The sequence below is a fragment of the Populus euphratica genome, unplaced genomic scaffold (assembly GCF_000495115.2).
Source record: "Populus euphratica unplaced genomic scaffold, PopEup_1.0 scaffold35.1, whole genome shotgun sequence".
NCBI lineage: Eukaryota > Viridiplantae > Streptophyta > Magnoliopsida > Malpighiales > Salicaceae > Populus > Populus euphratica.
This window is the reverse complement of record NW_011499860.1, coordinates 958734-975754: the sequence shown is the minus strand read 5'-3', so window position 1 is coordinate 975754 and position 17021 is coordinate 958734. Positions and strand designations below refer to the sequence as shown.

Below are 17021 nucleotides of genomic sequence, written 5' to 3'. Positions count from 1 at the left end.
CCATTCTGATCATGGCACGTGTTCACGTTAAGGATAGCATATCATCGATTGGTTTGTCATGTGCAATTTGATTTTGTTTATATAAATATATTTAATTTATTAATAAAAAATTATTTATTTTTAATATTTATTAAATAATTTATTAATAAATATAATATTTAATTAATGAATATAGAATAAAAATAAAGCTTTTAGGAAAAAAAATTGTAAAAAAAATTAAAAGAATTTTATAATTATAAAAATTTTATTGCATCAAATAATTGTTTTTAAATGTTCCTGGTCAATGCTTAATTAATAATAAATATTAATTAGAGTTGTTGGGACTCATACATTTTTTATGAAAGAAAACAATTATTCTTATAAACTAAAATGTAAGAAATATTTAAAATTAATATATAAGTGCCTATCAAATGACAAATACATTAAATTTACTTGCATGAGAATTTTATATGTAGAGATCACATATGTTTATGAAAAGACTCACACCATAGTTGTGTAAATAATTTTTAAACTTGAAATCACTAAATTATCTTATATAAAGAATATTATGTTTTGATTCTACTATAAGTTGTCCTAATAAAAAATAACAAATGAGCAAATATTAAATATAACATAAAATATATGAAGGTATTTAAATAATCAAGAGAGGATTCATCATCCTAGATGAATTGGAGAAAACATGTCACTTGTTTTCAAATAATATGGATTGTAAATTTTTACACAAGATCCTCAAATAATATGGAATATGGATTGTAAATTTTTACACAAGATGGAATAAGACTTAAAAATAGTTTTAAATTTTATTCAGAGAATCAATAACCATGGTATTGAGTACATATATAATTTGACATAATAGACACACTCCATGTTATAATGTCTAAATCGAAACATTATTGATGAAATGATAATAATTACAATAAGAAGCTGATCAGTGAAAGATTAAGTCAAACCATTTATGATTTTTTTAATATTTAGAGGATCATGACAGGTTACTGGACATTATACTTGATTTTTAAATATAAATCAATGAATTATTAAATTAATTTATTTAATCCTATTTTTTTTAAGATTGTGATTTATGTTTGGATTAATTTATTAGAGAATCTAATGAATCATTCACACAAGAATCACTAGTTAGAAATTAAAATAGGATATGTGACTTGATTATAAATACGTTTTAAAATTTGAGGACTATAATATAATTTATACAATGAATTACAATTCTAAATCTAGAAACAATCAAGGACTTAATTAAATAAATAAAATGTTATACTTCTTATTTTTTGTGATGTAAAGAATGAGTAGAGTCCAATACATAAATACCTAAAATATAAAAGAAAAAAGCTAGCACTCTAAGATATAATAATCTCTTTTCTAAAATCGTTTAGAATATTTTTTATTTGTGATTAGTATTAATTATTATTAAAGATTGAATATTTGGATGTCTTTTAGTTTATAATAATCCTGCTTTGAAGCAATTTCAAAATCAAAAGAACATCTTATCTTCATATAATCTTTTTATAAATTCTGTTTTTAAAAACCCAAAAAATTATAGTTAAAATGTAAATATAGAGCATGTTTAGGAACATAGTTGGTTGCGCGTTCCTAAAATTTTTACTTTTTTAAATTATTTTTTAAAGTTTTTTTATTGTTTTAATATGATGATATTAAAAATTAAAAAATATTATTTAAAAATATTTTTTTAAAGAATAACCTATATTACAATAATAAACACGTAATTAGCAGGATGTCCCCTCTTACCCTTCATGAAATATCCACATCAATTGGGCAATGCGGCTTTAAGCCCAGTTCTTGGCAATTTGATGCTTGCTCGGAGAAGAAAGGGCAATTTGACAATCCCAGCAAAACCTTTATCAATTTTAACGTTCGAAGTTATTTTCGAGATTGTCCTTCGAAGGTACGAGCATATTTGCAAATGCGAATTTGCAGGACCGGCATTTTCAACATTACCATTAAATAATGTTTAGAAATATAATTGTAGTTGTTTTTTTTAAAAAAAATATTAAAAAAAATATTAAAATAATATTTTAATATTAATGTATTAAAACAATTGAAAATATTGAAAAATATTAATTTAAAATAAAAATAAAAAATTTAATTCTTTTATGATTTTAAAAAATTTTTCATTGCTCTTCATGGTGTATAAACAATGTACAGTTCTTCATGGTGCTCGCAATCCTATCCATGTCATTTATTTATTTATTTATTCTTCACCTAGTTGAGCACTAAATATTTGGAAAATCGAAAGAATAGCATATCAGATTTTAAAAAGAAAAGAAAATTAACTTGTGAAATCTATAAATTGATTTATAAAATTAAAATAATTTCATAAAAAAATTATAAAAAACAATTCTTAATCAATTAAATATTAAAAAATAAAATTAAAAAGTAAAAATTAACTCGAATTAACCAATTAAACTTCCAACTCGATTTATAAAATTGAGATAACCATTATAAAATTTAATTCTCAATCAATATATTAATAAAAAAAAATTAAAAAAACTTAATATAAAAAAGCACAATAAAACAACCAAAATTAATTTAAATTATCCTAAAAATCCATAATTTATATTATAAAACCCGTATAACCTCATGAAAAGCAAACTAAAATAAATCATTAAATTTAATTATTAATCAATTAATATTAAATAATAAAATTAAAAAAAATTAATTACAAAAAAACACAGATCAACTAAATTTATTCGTTAAATATACAAACAGGTCATGAGAATAAAAATGCCAAACCATTAAATCTACCGTATAATAAGTATAGAACTCAATAACCAATAAACTAAATCTACCGTATAATAAGTATGAAACTTGATAACCCATATGAACGCATGTAAAACAACACATAGATTAAAAAAAAAAACTATTATTGTGGTGTAAAAGCATCATTTCTTTTAATTTTTGTTAATAATAATAATAATTAATAATGGCCTATAGCCCACACACACTAAAAAGCTATAAAGTAGATGGGGAGTTTTGTAAACAAGTCTAAAGAGCCAGTATATTTTTCTTCTTACCCCATCTTAAAGCAACTATAAATAGAGCAACACATCCTCCACATGCACCAATCACAGCCTCCAAGAATTGTATTGGTTTGCCATCAAAGAGTTCTATATGAATGTTCATTCCAAACAGTCCCACGACCACAATGCCTGCATTGAGTATCATGTTTGCAGCACCAAGCATCACTCCCATCTGTAGCAGCTGATTCTGCTTGTCATCCAACATTATGTTGATGAAGTCCTCTGTGTCATCCACATAGTCGCGCATCTAGAAAAGGAAGAAAATGATTTTGACGTAATTAATTTTTGTAAATTTTTTTTAATGTAATTAAACGTGACAGAAATGTTGAGCTTCATACATGGGATAGTTTCTGTAAGGTTCCGTCTATCTGTGCAAAATAGGCCTCTAAAAGCATCTCCAACTCCTCGACATTTGGCTTAGAGCCGGTGTAGATTTCAGAGTCATCTCCAGATTTGGAATCATCAACACTGTAGGGTAGGTGAAGTGTGAGTTAGAAAAAAGAAATTGCAAACCATTAGACTCGTTGACTCGATGACAGATACAAATTACCACATAAATTTTATAATAACCAACACTAACAGAGTCTATTTCGCACAAAAAGAAGAAAACTACTGCAGAAATAAATGAAAGAGACATTTGATTAAAAGTATTAGAGCAGTAACTTGCCAAATATTTTGACAATTCTAGTTAGTATGTCCACGACATGGCATTGAGATCTGATGGTTACTGAACCAGTTTTGTACATAAAAATTTACTTCATTTTATCCCTCAAAGGTTTAAAAAAATTGCACACACTTCATAATTCAGATTTCTAGATGATAAAGAGATCAACAAATAATAGAGGCCATATTCATCTCATTTACTAATTATGCATTTGTTCCATGCAAATTTTCATATTTAGATACGCATAAAAAATGATAGAATTAGAACCTTTCATCAACTACTTCTTGTTCACCATCATATACTTCCTCTATTGAAGATGTTTGATCTGCTGCATAAGCATAAATCTTTTCTGTCAAATACATTTCAGCCATATCATTGTCATCGTCCAGCAGATGTTCAAGTTCATCTCTTACCTGCAACAATAAGTTCGTAAAATTACATGAAATGACTGAGAACGCATGTAATGTATATCCAAATACTTTGCAGGTTTATGCATGCATGTATATCATGTATGTATGGACATGTTAATCTGATATGTCCTGTTACATTAGTCTTTCATGTTCTGTACCCCAACGCATAAAGACATTGTTTCTACACATGGCATGCTTGTACTTGGAGACCTTCTAGAAGCCTCCTTGGAGGAACATTTTCCTTCCCAGACAGCATTATGGTAAAACAAACTGTAATGGGCATATGAAGTGCAGAACCAACACTTACGATAGTCTTTCCACATGCTGCAAAATCAGAATCATTCATAAAAGTCAAGCTATTGCTTTGAAAACTCCTTTCCTTTCACAAGAACTTCCATGGAGTTTAGGAGAACTATCATTTTCAAAACTCCGGTTGGTTATAGACACAGAAACAGCTTCGTTAACCAATTAAAGCATCTTCATGTTTCAACCTCCAAGGGAAAGAAAAGATCCAATGCCATCATTCTCATGATTCAAAGCAAAGTTCTTAACTCCAAATGATGATATGCTGACACAAAGTTGATTACTAATGCCTACGTACAGATTAGAGGATACTAATGCCTACATACAGATTAGAGGAGATTGAATCATGAAAGCTTAATTAATTTTGTATTTGAGATGCTGCGGCTAGGTATAAAAATGTCAACAGACATGGTAAATAACAGATAAATCACACGTAAGCATTTTAAAATTGGCTGATAATACTACTAATACCACAGCATGGAGATCACAGAAACTGATAAAAAAACAGAAAACCAATTGAGGAGTTTACCTGATCATATAGCCAATTAATATGCACAGACCATAGTTCATGTATTAAAATGTTTAGTTCTGTAACATCAACAGCTCAATTAAAAACTAGTATTAAGTATTACTCTTTAAACTTTGAAACTTCAACTGGCAAGAAATTCACCGCCTACCAGATTTACTTTGCTTATGCCACCTTTTAATTTTAAATAAATCTTGAGTTTGTTACCCCAAGAGTTAGCCAAGAAATCAAAAGGTAAAAAATATAAAATATAAAAGCTCAAATCACTCAGTTTCCTATTGCATTTAATTATCATTCCTTTTTCTTGAACAAGGCTATAGATTGCAGTTTCAAAATCCGAACAATAGAAGTCACCTAGACACAGAGTGATCCTCGCAGATGGATCATGCAGAGCAAATAAACAAATCATTTCCATTTTTAAGCCTGTAAAAGATAGCAATGTCAGAAATTGCAGACAAAAACAAATACGCAGGAGAGAAAGCCAACAGTCAAAGGGAATATCATATAGACATGATAGACGGACAGCATGCAACAAAATGCATCCATTGGAATTTACAAATTTATTTTAGCGCATGTCACATAATTGCAAGTAAAAACAAATGTATTTGATGGCTACAACTATCCAACAGCATGTTATCTACCTTCTGCACGCGTCCAGAAATTGCAACTAGACGACTTTTTATCTGTCTAACACGCTCAAGATTGAGTGTGCTGATATTAGAAGTCAGTTCATCCAAAGCAGGATATGCCTCTTCTTCCAATGTCTGAGTCTGGAAAGAGAGAAAAAAGATGGTACTTCAATTGAGTGTGCAAATTCACCTAAGATTTATTTACATTAAAAATGCAGGCAACAACTGTTAATCTACTCCTGTCACAAGTTCAGATGGTGAAACTCTATTGCTGCAGTTCCTATAGATAAAAACCACATACCTCAGATTCAAGGCACCTGCAAGCAGATTCAAGACAAGCTTCAAGTGCTTTGAACTCAAACGGAAGCACTTTGGGACCAGCAGCTACTAGATCATTTATCTTTGAATTTGCACTCTCACCCGCTATTTCCGTACTCTTCACATCTCCGGAATTATAAGTTGGAGATGTCGTGTCAGCTGCATCCCCCAAGCCAGTACCATCATGATCCACTGCCTTCGGACAGAAAAAAATGTTGTGTTTATAAGGTTGCTTTTCGTGTTCCCCAAAAAGAATCAGTCAGTTGTGGTTAAAAAGAATGTTGAGTTCATTTTCTTTAATCCCCCTGTGTTACATGCTACTCATATCAGAAACATAACCTCGGCAGTTTTCTATTCATAGCTTGTATCACTCCAGAGAATGAAGCTCTGAATAATAATAATAATTTTTTAGAGGAATCCGAAGTGATTATTTGCATGCTAACTATTAGCTCCGGACAAAGTTAACAGGGGATTTCCAAGACTGTATTGATGGACTCTGGGCATCATATTACAATATGAAGGCCATTTCCATTCCAAATTATGAAAATATTTATAAAAATTGCCACTCTAAATTCTCAAATTCCCATTATTAAACCAAACTGATAAGACATGCATCAATAACAAATAAAAATCATAGCTAATAAAAACCACTCCTGTGCACAATTTTCCCCCCCAAATGAGCAAAATACAGACATTATTACAAACAAAGTAAAGACACACCTGCTGTGGAGGCGTAGCATTGGCATTACCAAAAGCAATCCGATGTTGAAGATCCTCAACAAACTGAACAATCAAAGGATTATTAGAATTAATCATAAGCACTTCTGTTGCTGTAATAATAGCCCTAATATGCTCCAAGTTCACAACAATAGCCCTTTCTCTTCCCAAAATCGACGACGGATATGACAGCACCGGGTCCAATGCTCTCAAATCACGTGCAGGCAATCCAGTCCTCTTCATTATCGAATGCTTCCCTACTTCGTCTACAAACGATTGGCCCGATTCTGATATCACCAGCCATGCCTTCACCCCTATCATGCCTTTCTTTAATTTCGAAGCCATGGTGGCCGCTACTGGAGCTTAACCGACGTTTGGTTGCTGAGAAAGTTGAGAGAGAGAAGAAATAAGGAAAGAAAGATTGAGATTTGAGACAGAGATTCCGGCAAGCCAACTAGGAAATGTCATAGAAACATCCCAGAAAGAGCAACATTTGACTTGTGAAACCAATAAAAAAGAGACACGTCATCAATATATTCTAACCAACCCATCATTATATTCCATTACACATCTGCATCATACTTCAGGGGGTCGCAATCGATTTTCCTTTTCTTCTTTTTAAAAAATAAAATAAAGTGGGTAGACATGAAACGCTACTTCATAAAACCTTAGTGGTTTCCTTAAATTTGGAATTCTAAAATCAGAAAAGACCAATCTTTAATTTCAAGGGAGTCACTAATAAGTCCTAATCAATTAGATCATCCATTCCAAACTGAATGAATACACATCAGCGTTGACTAATTCTATTTGGGAAAAGAAATATTATACAAACCTGAAATATTCTATCAAGAGAATCGTATCTTGTTGTTTTATTCTGGCCATCAGTTATAAATGACGTGATCCACCATATCAACCAACCGGAATCATGTCTTTTATGCCTTATTTCCGGCAGCCAATAAATAAATTCCACTGCCTATACTGTGCCCCTCTCCTTCTCCTCTTCCACTTTTTCTTTCTGTCTTCTCTTTCCTCTTTTTGGAGCTTCTCGGCTCCTTAATTTGTCTGTGCTAAGTGGGTTGTCGAGGTGTTCTTCCATTTGTGGCCTTCGATTGATGAAGAAGAAGAGCACGAGACTCCTGTGCTTTGACGAGGATGGTACACTTAGCTTGTAAACTCGGCAGGTCTCTCTCTTTTTAAAGTGATTTGGTGACACGGGTTGGTTTCAAAATTGAAGCTTGAAGCTTTGCAAGTAATCATGAAGACTGTGAGATTACAGAGAAAAGAGAGGCTAGAGTCTGAAAAGATGTTTGAACGACCGTTAATTTGCGTCCACTAGGACCAACCACTCCGTCTTATAGTATACGAAAGCCATTGTGTGGTTCGCACCATTTTAATTATGACAGGTGTTAAAAAATTATTAGACAAAATCAAACACTCAAGTCTTATTGATAAATTTAAAAACTATCTTCTTCAAAAAAATATGTATATCTGCCTAGGGATTTTGATATTTTTGAAAAAATAAAATAAAAGTGATAAAAATAATATATAAATTGAAATATATATTTTAAAAACTTATAAATTAAATTATTTATCAATTAAATTCAAATTAAATATTATAATTGAATTCAATTATAATGAAAAATTGATTCTAAATAATTGGTAAAAAATAATAATTAAGTTTGTGCTTGACTTTAGAGATCGAACCCGTTTGTAGTTGTTGATAGAAAAATGCATCTGATTAAAAGTGCTTATTGAGGATGGAGTTAGCAATAAAAGTAGTTATTGAATTTTTACTTTTATGATAAAATGTTTCTTAATAAATTTATAATTAAATTTTTTTTTTTAATGTACAACAAGATATAGTTAATATATATATATATATATAGATACCCATGCCCGCGCATATAGACAATGTAATATGTATTATTTTTTATATAGTTTGATTATTTTTTTATTTTACAACCAAAATTTTTAATATTATACTTTGAAACATTGTAAAAACCAAATTTTAAAAATAAATTAAAAAACAATAATATTTTCATATATATATATATATATTAAAATAATTATTATTACACCACTCATGTTTTCTTCTCTTTTATACATTTTTTATTAAAAACAAATATAAAAAAAAATTCAAATACAAATCCATGATTTAATACAAAATCAAACATATTGTATTTTAGCAAGATTCTAATATTTATTTCTGTATTTTAAAAGTGTTTTGAAAAAATTTAAATTTTTTTATTAACTTTAAATTAATATATTTTTTATATTTTTAAATTGTTTCGATGATATCAAAAATAATTTTTAAAAATAAAAATAATTATTAATATATATTTTAATATAAAAAATTATTTAAAAAACAAACACAATTATATTTTATAAAAAAATATAGGCCTCTTCTTCCACGCGCCATCATCTAGCATTCAAAATCTCTCAAAAAATCAAAAATCCCAAATTTATAGAATTGAAGTTCTCTATGCGTTGATGGTAGGGAAGATGGCATGACGAGGAACGACTTTTGGGCCTGCAATAGCAAAGGAATATATATATGTTTTTTGTGGTTCTCATAGAATATTCCGAGTATTATTTGATAAAAAAAAAAAAAACCTGAAATACGTGGGGGTGGGTGTTCGTTATAGAGTAAGCATTGTCCACACATAGAGAATACTACGGATGATATTGTGTATTTTTTAAAAATTTATTTATTTTTAAATTTTTCTTTGAATGATTTGATGCTAATTAAAGTAGCGTGCATGCTGAAAATTATGTGAAAAATATATTTAAATCCTCAAATTTTAAAAATAACATAAATTATATCATTCAAGTCTCTTAAAATTTTAAAAAAATTAGTTTTGATATAAAAATTTATTTGTATTATTTTTCAGTCCTTCTTAAAAAAAAATAATTAAATTTTGATAATAAAAAAAGAATCATCATTCAAATTATTTCTGACCATCAGAGTAAATTTTTTTGATGTCCACAAATTATATGAAATGAGAGGAGTTTGATGGTTATTATTTGGATCCATAATGTTTCTTGAAAAAAATATATCTAAATTGAAAAAAATAAATCTAACCCGATTAAATCTTAATTTTTTTACTTGTTTTTAGGTATTTTAAATTGATTAATTGATTTATGAGTATTTCAAGAGCGTTAATAAGGATTTTTGGGTTGAAATAGTTTTAAATTGAATTTTATGAACAAAAAAAGTATTGCTATAATTTTTTATCTATAATTTTTCATCTATCACAATAATAGTTGAAATTTGAACTTAGACACGTTGTCTATATATTTTCTTCTTAGAATAAATAGGGGTGGACCATTATATATAAAACTAAAACAAGAGGATTGGATTGTTTTTTATCCTTTTTTAATATATATGTTATGTATAAATTTAAGATAAAAAAATTATTTTATTGAATTGAGTTGACACAAATCACAAATTTAACAAGATAAGCCATAAACTTATTATTTTTTTTCCAAATTTTTTTTTATTGATATCTTTTTTTCATATCCTTTTGTAAAATAATTTTTAAATTTATATTTTGATTAATATTGCTCATCTTTGATTATTTTTATTTCCTTGTTTATACTTTTTTGGATAGATAAATTTTTATAATTATTTTGTGTGTATTTAATTTTTAATTTTTTTTTATTTATCTATAATTTATTTATTTTAATCTTTTGTATAGATGAACTTAATGTTTAGAATAAAAATATTTTTTCAGATAATATTTTTAATATATACAACCTTCATAATTTTTTTATTTTATTCAATCAATTCAATACATGTGTCTATTTTTATTATAGTTTGATTAAATAAAAAAAATATTTGAATAAAAAAATTAGTGAAGACAATATAGTAAATATTTCATCTTATAAGATTAAATATCTTAATCTACATAAATTTTTTGATTTTTTTAATTTTATTTTTAGTTATTATTGATAATTTTATTTATTTATTTATTTATCAATACATATAATTTTTAATTTATTGAATTATATGTATGTATAAATTTTTAAATTTACACTTACAGTTTTTCAAACATAAAAATACGTCGAAAAATCTACACACACACACACACACACACACACACACACACACACACACACACACACACACACACACACACACACACACACACACACACACACACACACACACACACACACACACACACACACACACACACACACACACACACACACACATATATATATATATATATATATATAAAACAAATATCTTATTCATGACATAGCACATAGTTTTTACTTAAGTGTAGCGAGTTCTAGGATGTGACCACCAACTCCTTGCTTCGACTTCAAAATCATGATACTTTTTTTCTTTTTTCTATTTCAAGCCTTTTGAGATACTTTCTTTATTTGGGTCATTGATGCCCATTGAAAATGAAGGAACAAAGAGCAAATCAGGTGGGATAAGCGTCTCTTCGACAAGTCTAGATGGTTGTGTTGTTGGGAGAGGACTTACTGGTCTGCTGGATGATTTCTAATTTTAAAATAATGTTCTAAATGGTTCTATAAAAGCAGTAGAGATGCTGGTTCGCAGTGGGGAAAGACGGGAGAGAAGGGTCGTCTTTCAGTTGTATTTTTGTTATTTTTAGAATTTAGGATTTTTGATATTATTTCAAACCTGAGGGACCACATGGGAGTGAAATCTATCTTTGAGCAATATATAGTTGAAAATGGTGGCATTGAACCAGAAGAAAACGACAATGAAGAAGAACGCAGCAGGACTGGAAATTATAAAACAAATGAAAAGGTTGGCCTTACATGAGATTTCTTAACTCCTTTAGTAAAATTCTCCCCAGCTGTTCTCTCCTTTTCTTCTTCTTTTTCTTGGCGTGTGACAAATAAGCCAAAAGACCACCTGCACTAAAAGAGAAAGGCGAACAAGTTTACAGAGCCAATATTTTTTTTCTCTTGCCCCACCCTAAAAGAACTAGAAATAAAGCAATACAACCTCCACATGTACCGATCACAGTCTCCCAAAATTGTTTTGGTTTCTCATCAAACAGTGTAACATGAATGTTCATTCCAAAGAATCCTACAACCGCAATGCCTGCATTGAGTATCATGTTTGCAGCGCTGAGGATCACTCCCATCTGCAGCAGCTGATTTTGTTTGTCATCTAACATTATGTTGATGAAGTCCTCTGTGTCATCCACATATTCACTCATCTGAAAAGCATGAAAAAATGAAATGACTTCGATGTAGCTAAGTTTTCTCAGGAGTTTCTCTGCTATCCAACGATGCAAACTTTCCATGTAGAAGTAGATAATTAAGAATGACCAGAAAACAAGAGAAATAAGTGCACCAGGTATAGGCACATACACCGGATAGTTTCTGTAAGATGCCATCTAGTTGTGCAAAATATGCTTCCAAAAGCATCTCTAACTCTTCGATGTCTGGCTTAACGCTGGTGTTGGTTTCAGATCAGTCATCAACACTGCAGGTGAGTTTTGTAGAGTAAATTGCACAGCATAAGACAAGTTAAAACTACTATCACAATGCAGTAATAAAGTCTATTGTTCCGAAGCAAGCATCAACATCACAAATTTTTACTCACAGCCATTGTTGATTCCATAATAACTCAACTCTCAATAGAGTTCAATCAACTGATGTTCACATCTCTAATTAAAAGTGTTGCATAAAATTAAGTTTGAGGGGTTAACAGCAAAGATTCTGATTGCCAAGTAACTGAGAATGCAGGGGACAGCCTACAGAAAGAGTTAACACCATAGTTTACTTATGAACAACAATCACACCCTTTGTAATTAAGGAAAGAGCATTAGTTGGGAACAATAATTGATAAGGAAGAGCTAGCAATGTAGTTTGTAATTGTTGAACGATAAAACTAATGTTCATAAATTGAGATCTTAAAGCATGATATGCCATCCATGCTGACTAGTACAGTCCAAAGGTGGTTAATTTACACCAAGAACACGAAGGTTTCGTGCAAAATTTAGAGATTTTGAACAAACATCACAGTTGTGGGATTAGGAAGAACCTGTCATCATCTACTTCACGTTCACCGTCATACACTTCCCCTATGGTAGAAATTTGATCCACTGCACGAGCAACAACTTTTTCTGTCAAGTACATTTCTGCCATATCATTGTCATCATCCAGCAGATTTTCAAGTTCATCCCTCACCTGCAATAAAAAGCTCATAAATTTTCAACGTAGGGTAAGGAAGTCGAACCTATGAAAATGATTGCTTATTCAGGTACTTTAGGGGTATATACACAGACATAGGACCATGCATGCATAGAAATATTAATCTTTTGAAGATTAAATTATGAATAAATACCTTTTCTTGAACAAAACCATTTAACTCGGTTTCAAAATCCAAACAATAGAATTTCTTAGAGACAGAATGACACTCGCAGATGCATTATGAAGAACACAAAAAATGTTTCTTTTTTATAGCCTGCATAAAACAACGACGAGCAGAAACCCAAAGCAGAAACCAATTCGCAGCAGAGAAAGAATACGCTTGCAGGAAGATCTTATGCACAGGATAGAAAGATGACATCCAATAAAATGAATCCAGTTTCACAAGCCTATGGTAGCATACTTCACTTAATGGCAAGAAGAAAAGGATATTTTGATAGCTACAACCATCCAAGAGCATGTTATCTACCTTTTGAACGCGACCGGATAAAGCAACAAGACGACTTTTTATCTGTCTAACACGTTCAAGATTGAGTGTGCTAATTTTAGAAGTCAGCTCATCCAAGGCAGGATATGCCTCTTCCTCCAATGTCCGAGTCTTGAAAAAAAAGAAGAAAAAAGATGCACCTCAATTTAAAAGCATGTAGAGAGGAGTTAATGAGTTGAGCAAGTTAAGAATGTGACCAACATAAGGCCAGAATGGAATGAATAAGAAATGATCTTCTCCCTTAAGGAGACACCACAATTTATTTTTGGCAAATCTTATTGGCGAGGGCCTTGGCTTGGATAATTCAAGTAAAAGCAAAATTTGCCAAGAAGAAATTCACGCTTCAAAGATTTATCTTGAAATTTAGTGCCTTTTCTCATACGTCCATTATGTCAGAAATCCTTTATTTAATATTGTTCTTACACCTGTGGATGCAATTGATCTAAGAGGAATCGCCTAAATTGAGATCCAAAAAATATAAATTAGCATCGCTTAACTGCATGAATTAAGACTAGCTGGTATACATTTAACAGATGATGAAATCCCAATGCCGACTGATATGAAGAGTTGGAGCAAATTGCTCCACTTCCTCATATAAAGCTTATCAGAATTCAAAAGAATCAATAAACGATAATTGAAACAATGTTGATTTATTTATATCTGAAACCCCAGCAATATATAATGGTTAAACTACTTTCTTAACAAATCAGATGATGGAATACTAATGCTGACTAATAATAGATAAACATGTACCTCAGTTTCAAGGCACCTACAAGCAGATTCAAGGCAAGCTTCAAGTGCTTTGAACTCAAAAGGAAGCGCCTTGGAACCTGCAGCTACTGAAACATTTATTGTTGAATTCGCACCCTCACCCTCTATTTCCTGACTTTTCATATTTACAAAATTAAAAGTTGGAGCTTTCCTCTTGCTTAAGCTTTTTGCTGAAGAATGAAGTGTATTTAATATGGGTGAACCCCATGTAACCTCAGCTGAGTCCTCCATTTCTTTACCAGTATGATCCATTGCCTTCAAACAGATAACAATGAGCTCTGTTAGTTTAGAAGATTGCTTTGTGGTACCTAAAACAGAAGAGGTGATTTGCTTAAAGAGCATGGGTTCCATTTTCTTGGAATCTCCTGTTCGCAAATTGCATGCTAGTACTTGAAAATATATTATCAGAGAATAACTCCAGCAATTTATATATTTATTAGCGGGGGAAAACAGTATACAAAGTTCATGAATAGAAGAACTGGAATTAGTTTTTTCATGCCTACTGTTAGCTATAACTTGCAATGAGGGCGCTAACAAATACCAAATATGATGCAAACCATAGCATTCTAAATCAATGTCCATGGTGAGATTGAAAAGCACCATACTAGCAGACAATTTGACTAACCTCTCATTACAGAGTTAGAAAGAACAGAACATTTGAAACTGGATTCCCTTCAACCCCTATTACGATTTCAACAAATCATATGAGAAATGAATACACAAACCTGGTGTGGAGAAGTGACATTATTGTTACCAAAAACAATACGATGCTGAAGATCCTGGACAAACTGAACCACCAGAGGATTATTATAATTAATCAAAAGCACTTCCTTCGAGGTAATAATAGCCCTGATGTGCTCCAAACTCACAACAATAGCCCTCTCTCGTCCCAAAATCGACGACGGATACGATAGAACCGGATCCAATGCTCTCAGGTCTCGTGCAGGCAATCCAGTCCTCTTCATTATCGAGTGTTTCCCTATTTCCTCGATAGAAGACTGACCTGATTCTCATATCACTAGCCACGCCTTTACCACTGGCATTCCTTTCTTTAATTTTGTAGCCATGGCTGATGATGATGATGAGTGATTCTTGTTGATAAGCAATTAGTGATTTAGGGTTTTTTATTGATTTTACTTTCGGGAAAACTGGAACGGAACCTAGAAGTGTTTTAAAAGGAAAATGAAATCTGGTTGTGGTACGTGTTTTTTTTTTAAAAAAAAAAAACTTAAAAGCGCCTTGGCGCCAGATTAGGGAAGGAAGATGACGTGGCTAACGGAATTTCGAAATGGATCTGTGAGATATTACGGGCTGGAGTTTGCACTGACAAATGTTTAAAGGTTTATCTGCATTGAGATTTTTTTTGTAGCATGCTCTCGCATGTGGAAATTAATATCCTACATTAAATTAAACATCGTTTTACAAAATTGAATTTTAAATTATTTAAAAAAAAAAAAAAAAAAATCAAGGACTAAAATTAACATCAACAAAAAAAATCATTTTCCATTCACACTATTTATAAACACATAGGAAAGCTTTAATTTGATTTTTTTTATTTTTACATTTCAATCACAAACTTTATTGATTTGCATTTCAATCTCTAGTTGTTATTAAAGGAGAGATAAAATTACCTAAAAAAAGAGCGAAAATTCTCCAGTAACCAGGTTTTGGCTATCAATAATTATGATTTTGGTGTTTATAAATTTATTTTTAAGAGAAAAACTCAATAGATTTTTTTAAGACAAAATTATCTAAAACTCAATGGATGTTATTTATACCTCTTTAATGATGCTCCAAAAGTAAATAGGAGCTGAACAATTTTTTTCATTTGATTTTTAGTTTTTGACCTAATTTTTTTGTTGATAGAAATAAGTTTTCAGAGGTCCATATAATATATTTTTTATGTTTTTAGGTTAAGAGATGTTGAAATTTAGGTTTTTGTGATCGGAATACTTGGACATTAATTTTCTTGTGGCTAAAGCAACCTCTAATTACTAGAAAAATTGTCGGAGAATGACATATCTGGTCAACTGACTTGATTTGTTTTTTTTTTTTAAAAAAAAGAGTTGAGATAGACTCTAAGTGGTCTACCTTAAAATAAGAAAGCATGTGAGCTCATCCTTCTAGTCCGGCATACACAGTTTATTTTAAAAAATGGCCCTTAATTTTTTATTTGACTTTTTTCTCATTTTATAATAAGATTCTCTTAAAATAAATTTATCAAAATAATATTTAAATAATTATCCAATTATACTATAGTTTTCAAATATTAATAGAGCTTTGTATTATAGTGTTAACCTATACTTTTGTAATTATTATATATGGTTTTTAAACTTTTGCTAATGAATATTCAATTCAAATAAAATATTTGTCTTATGGTATTTTTATATAATTTTTCATATATGTGTTACTCTATATTTTTTAATATATTTATGTCAAAATTATTGGCCAATTTATTAATTAAAACTACCTTTTAATATTATTATAATTTTTATTCAAAAAATAATTCTTCTATTAAAAAAACACATATTTTTAACCAAAAAACAACAACAAAGAAACACGTCAGTAAGGAAATGAATTTTTGATTGAAAAGATATATTTTTTCCTCTTTATTTTAAATCATTACAATTTTTGTGAATATTAATTTTAATTGTCTTTAGTTCTTATTCAATGAATCACAATGCTAATAAAAAAGATATGTTTTTTTTAAATAAAAACAATACATTAATATGAAAAGGAAATCTAGACTGAAAAATATATTTTTTTTATAAAATTTAAAATATTATTTTTCTTATGAATATCTATTTTAATTTCCCTATAATTAAAAAAATTGAAAAGTATCTCACACTATAATGTCAAATATTTATATGTGCATTTATTTTTTACTTATCAAATTTTCTCTTTAATATTTAATTACTACTAATAACATTTTTTTCAGA

At 29.8% G+C, this 17021-nt stretch overlaps 2 protein-coding genes across 3 annotated transcripts; both read right to left on the bottom strand.

Moving 5' to 3' along the window:
* Positions 1 to 2883: 2883 nt before the first annotated feature.
* LOC105124506 (magnesium transporter MRS2-F-like) lies at positions 2884 to 7947 on the bottom strand. The gene is made up of 7 exons (XM_011024546.1): positions 7453 to 7947; positions 6624 to 7001; positions 5887 to 6099; positions 5598 to 5726; positions 3985 to 4130; positions 3392 to 3521; positions 2884 to 3300 (listed from the first exon to the last, which is right to left on the bottom strand). The coding sequence occupies exons 2-7, from the start codon at positions 6963 to 6965 to the stop codon at positions 3019 to 3021; spliced, it is 1242 nt and encodes a 413-aa protein (XP_011022848.1). The 5' UTR covers positions 6966 to 7001; positions 7453 to 7947; the 3' UTR covers positions 2884 to 3018.
* A 3478-nt stretch (positions 7948 to 11425) lies between these two features.
* LOC105124502 (magnesium transporter MRS2-F-like) lies at positions 11426 to 15205 on the bottom strand. 2 transcript variants are annotated; one of them, XM_011024541.1, is made up of 6 exons: positions 14808 to 15205; positions 14065 to 14337; positions 13294 to 13422; positions 12658 to 12803; positions 11982 to 12096; positions 11426 to 11827 (listed from the first exon to the last, which is right to left on the bottom strand). In XM_011024541.1, exons 1-5 carry the CDS (start codon positions 15045 to 15047, stop codon positions 12084 to 12086), a joined length of 801 nt encoding a protein of 266 aa, XP_011022843.1. In that variant the 5' UTR covers positions 15048 to 15205; the 3' UTR covers positions 11426 to 11827; positions 11982 to 12083. The 2 variants fall into 2 exon arrangements, with proteins under 2 accessions (XP_011022843.1, XP_011022842.1); XM_011024540.1 differs by lacking the exons at positions 11426 to 11827; positions 11982 to 12096 and having other exon boundaries at positions 12630 to 12803.
* Between the last annotated feature and the right edge of the window lie 1816 nt (positions 15206 to 17021).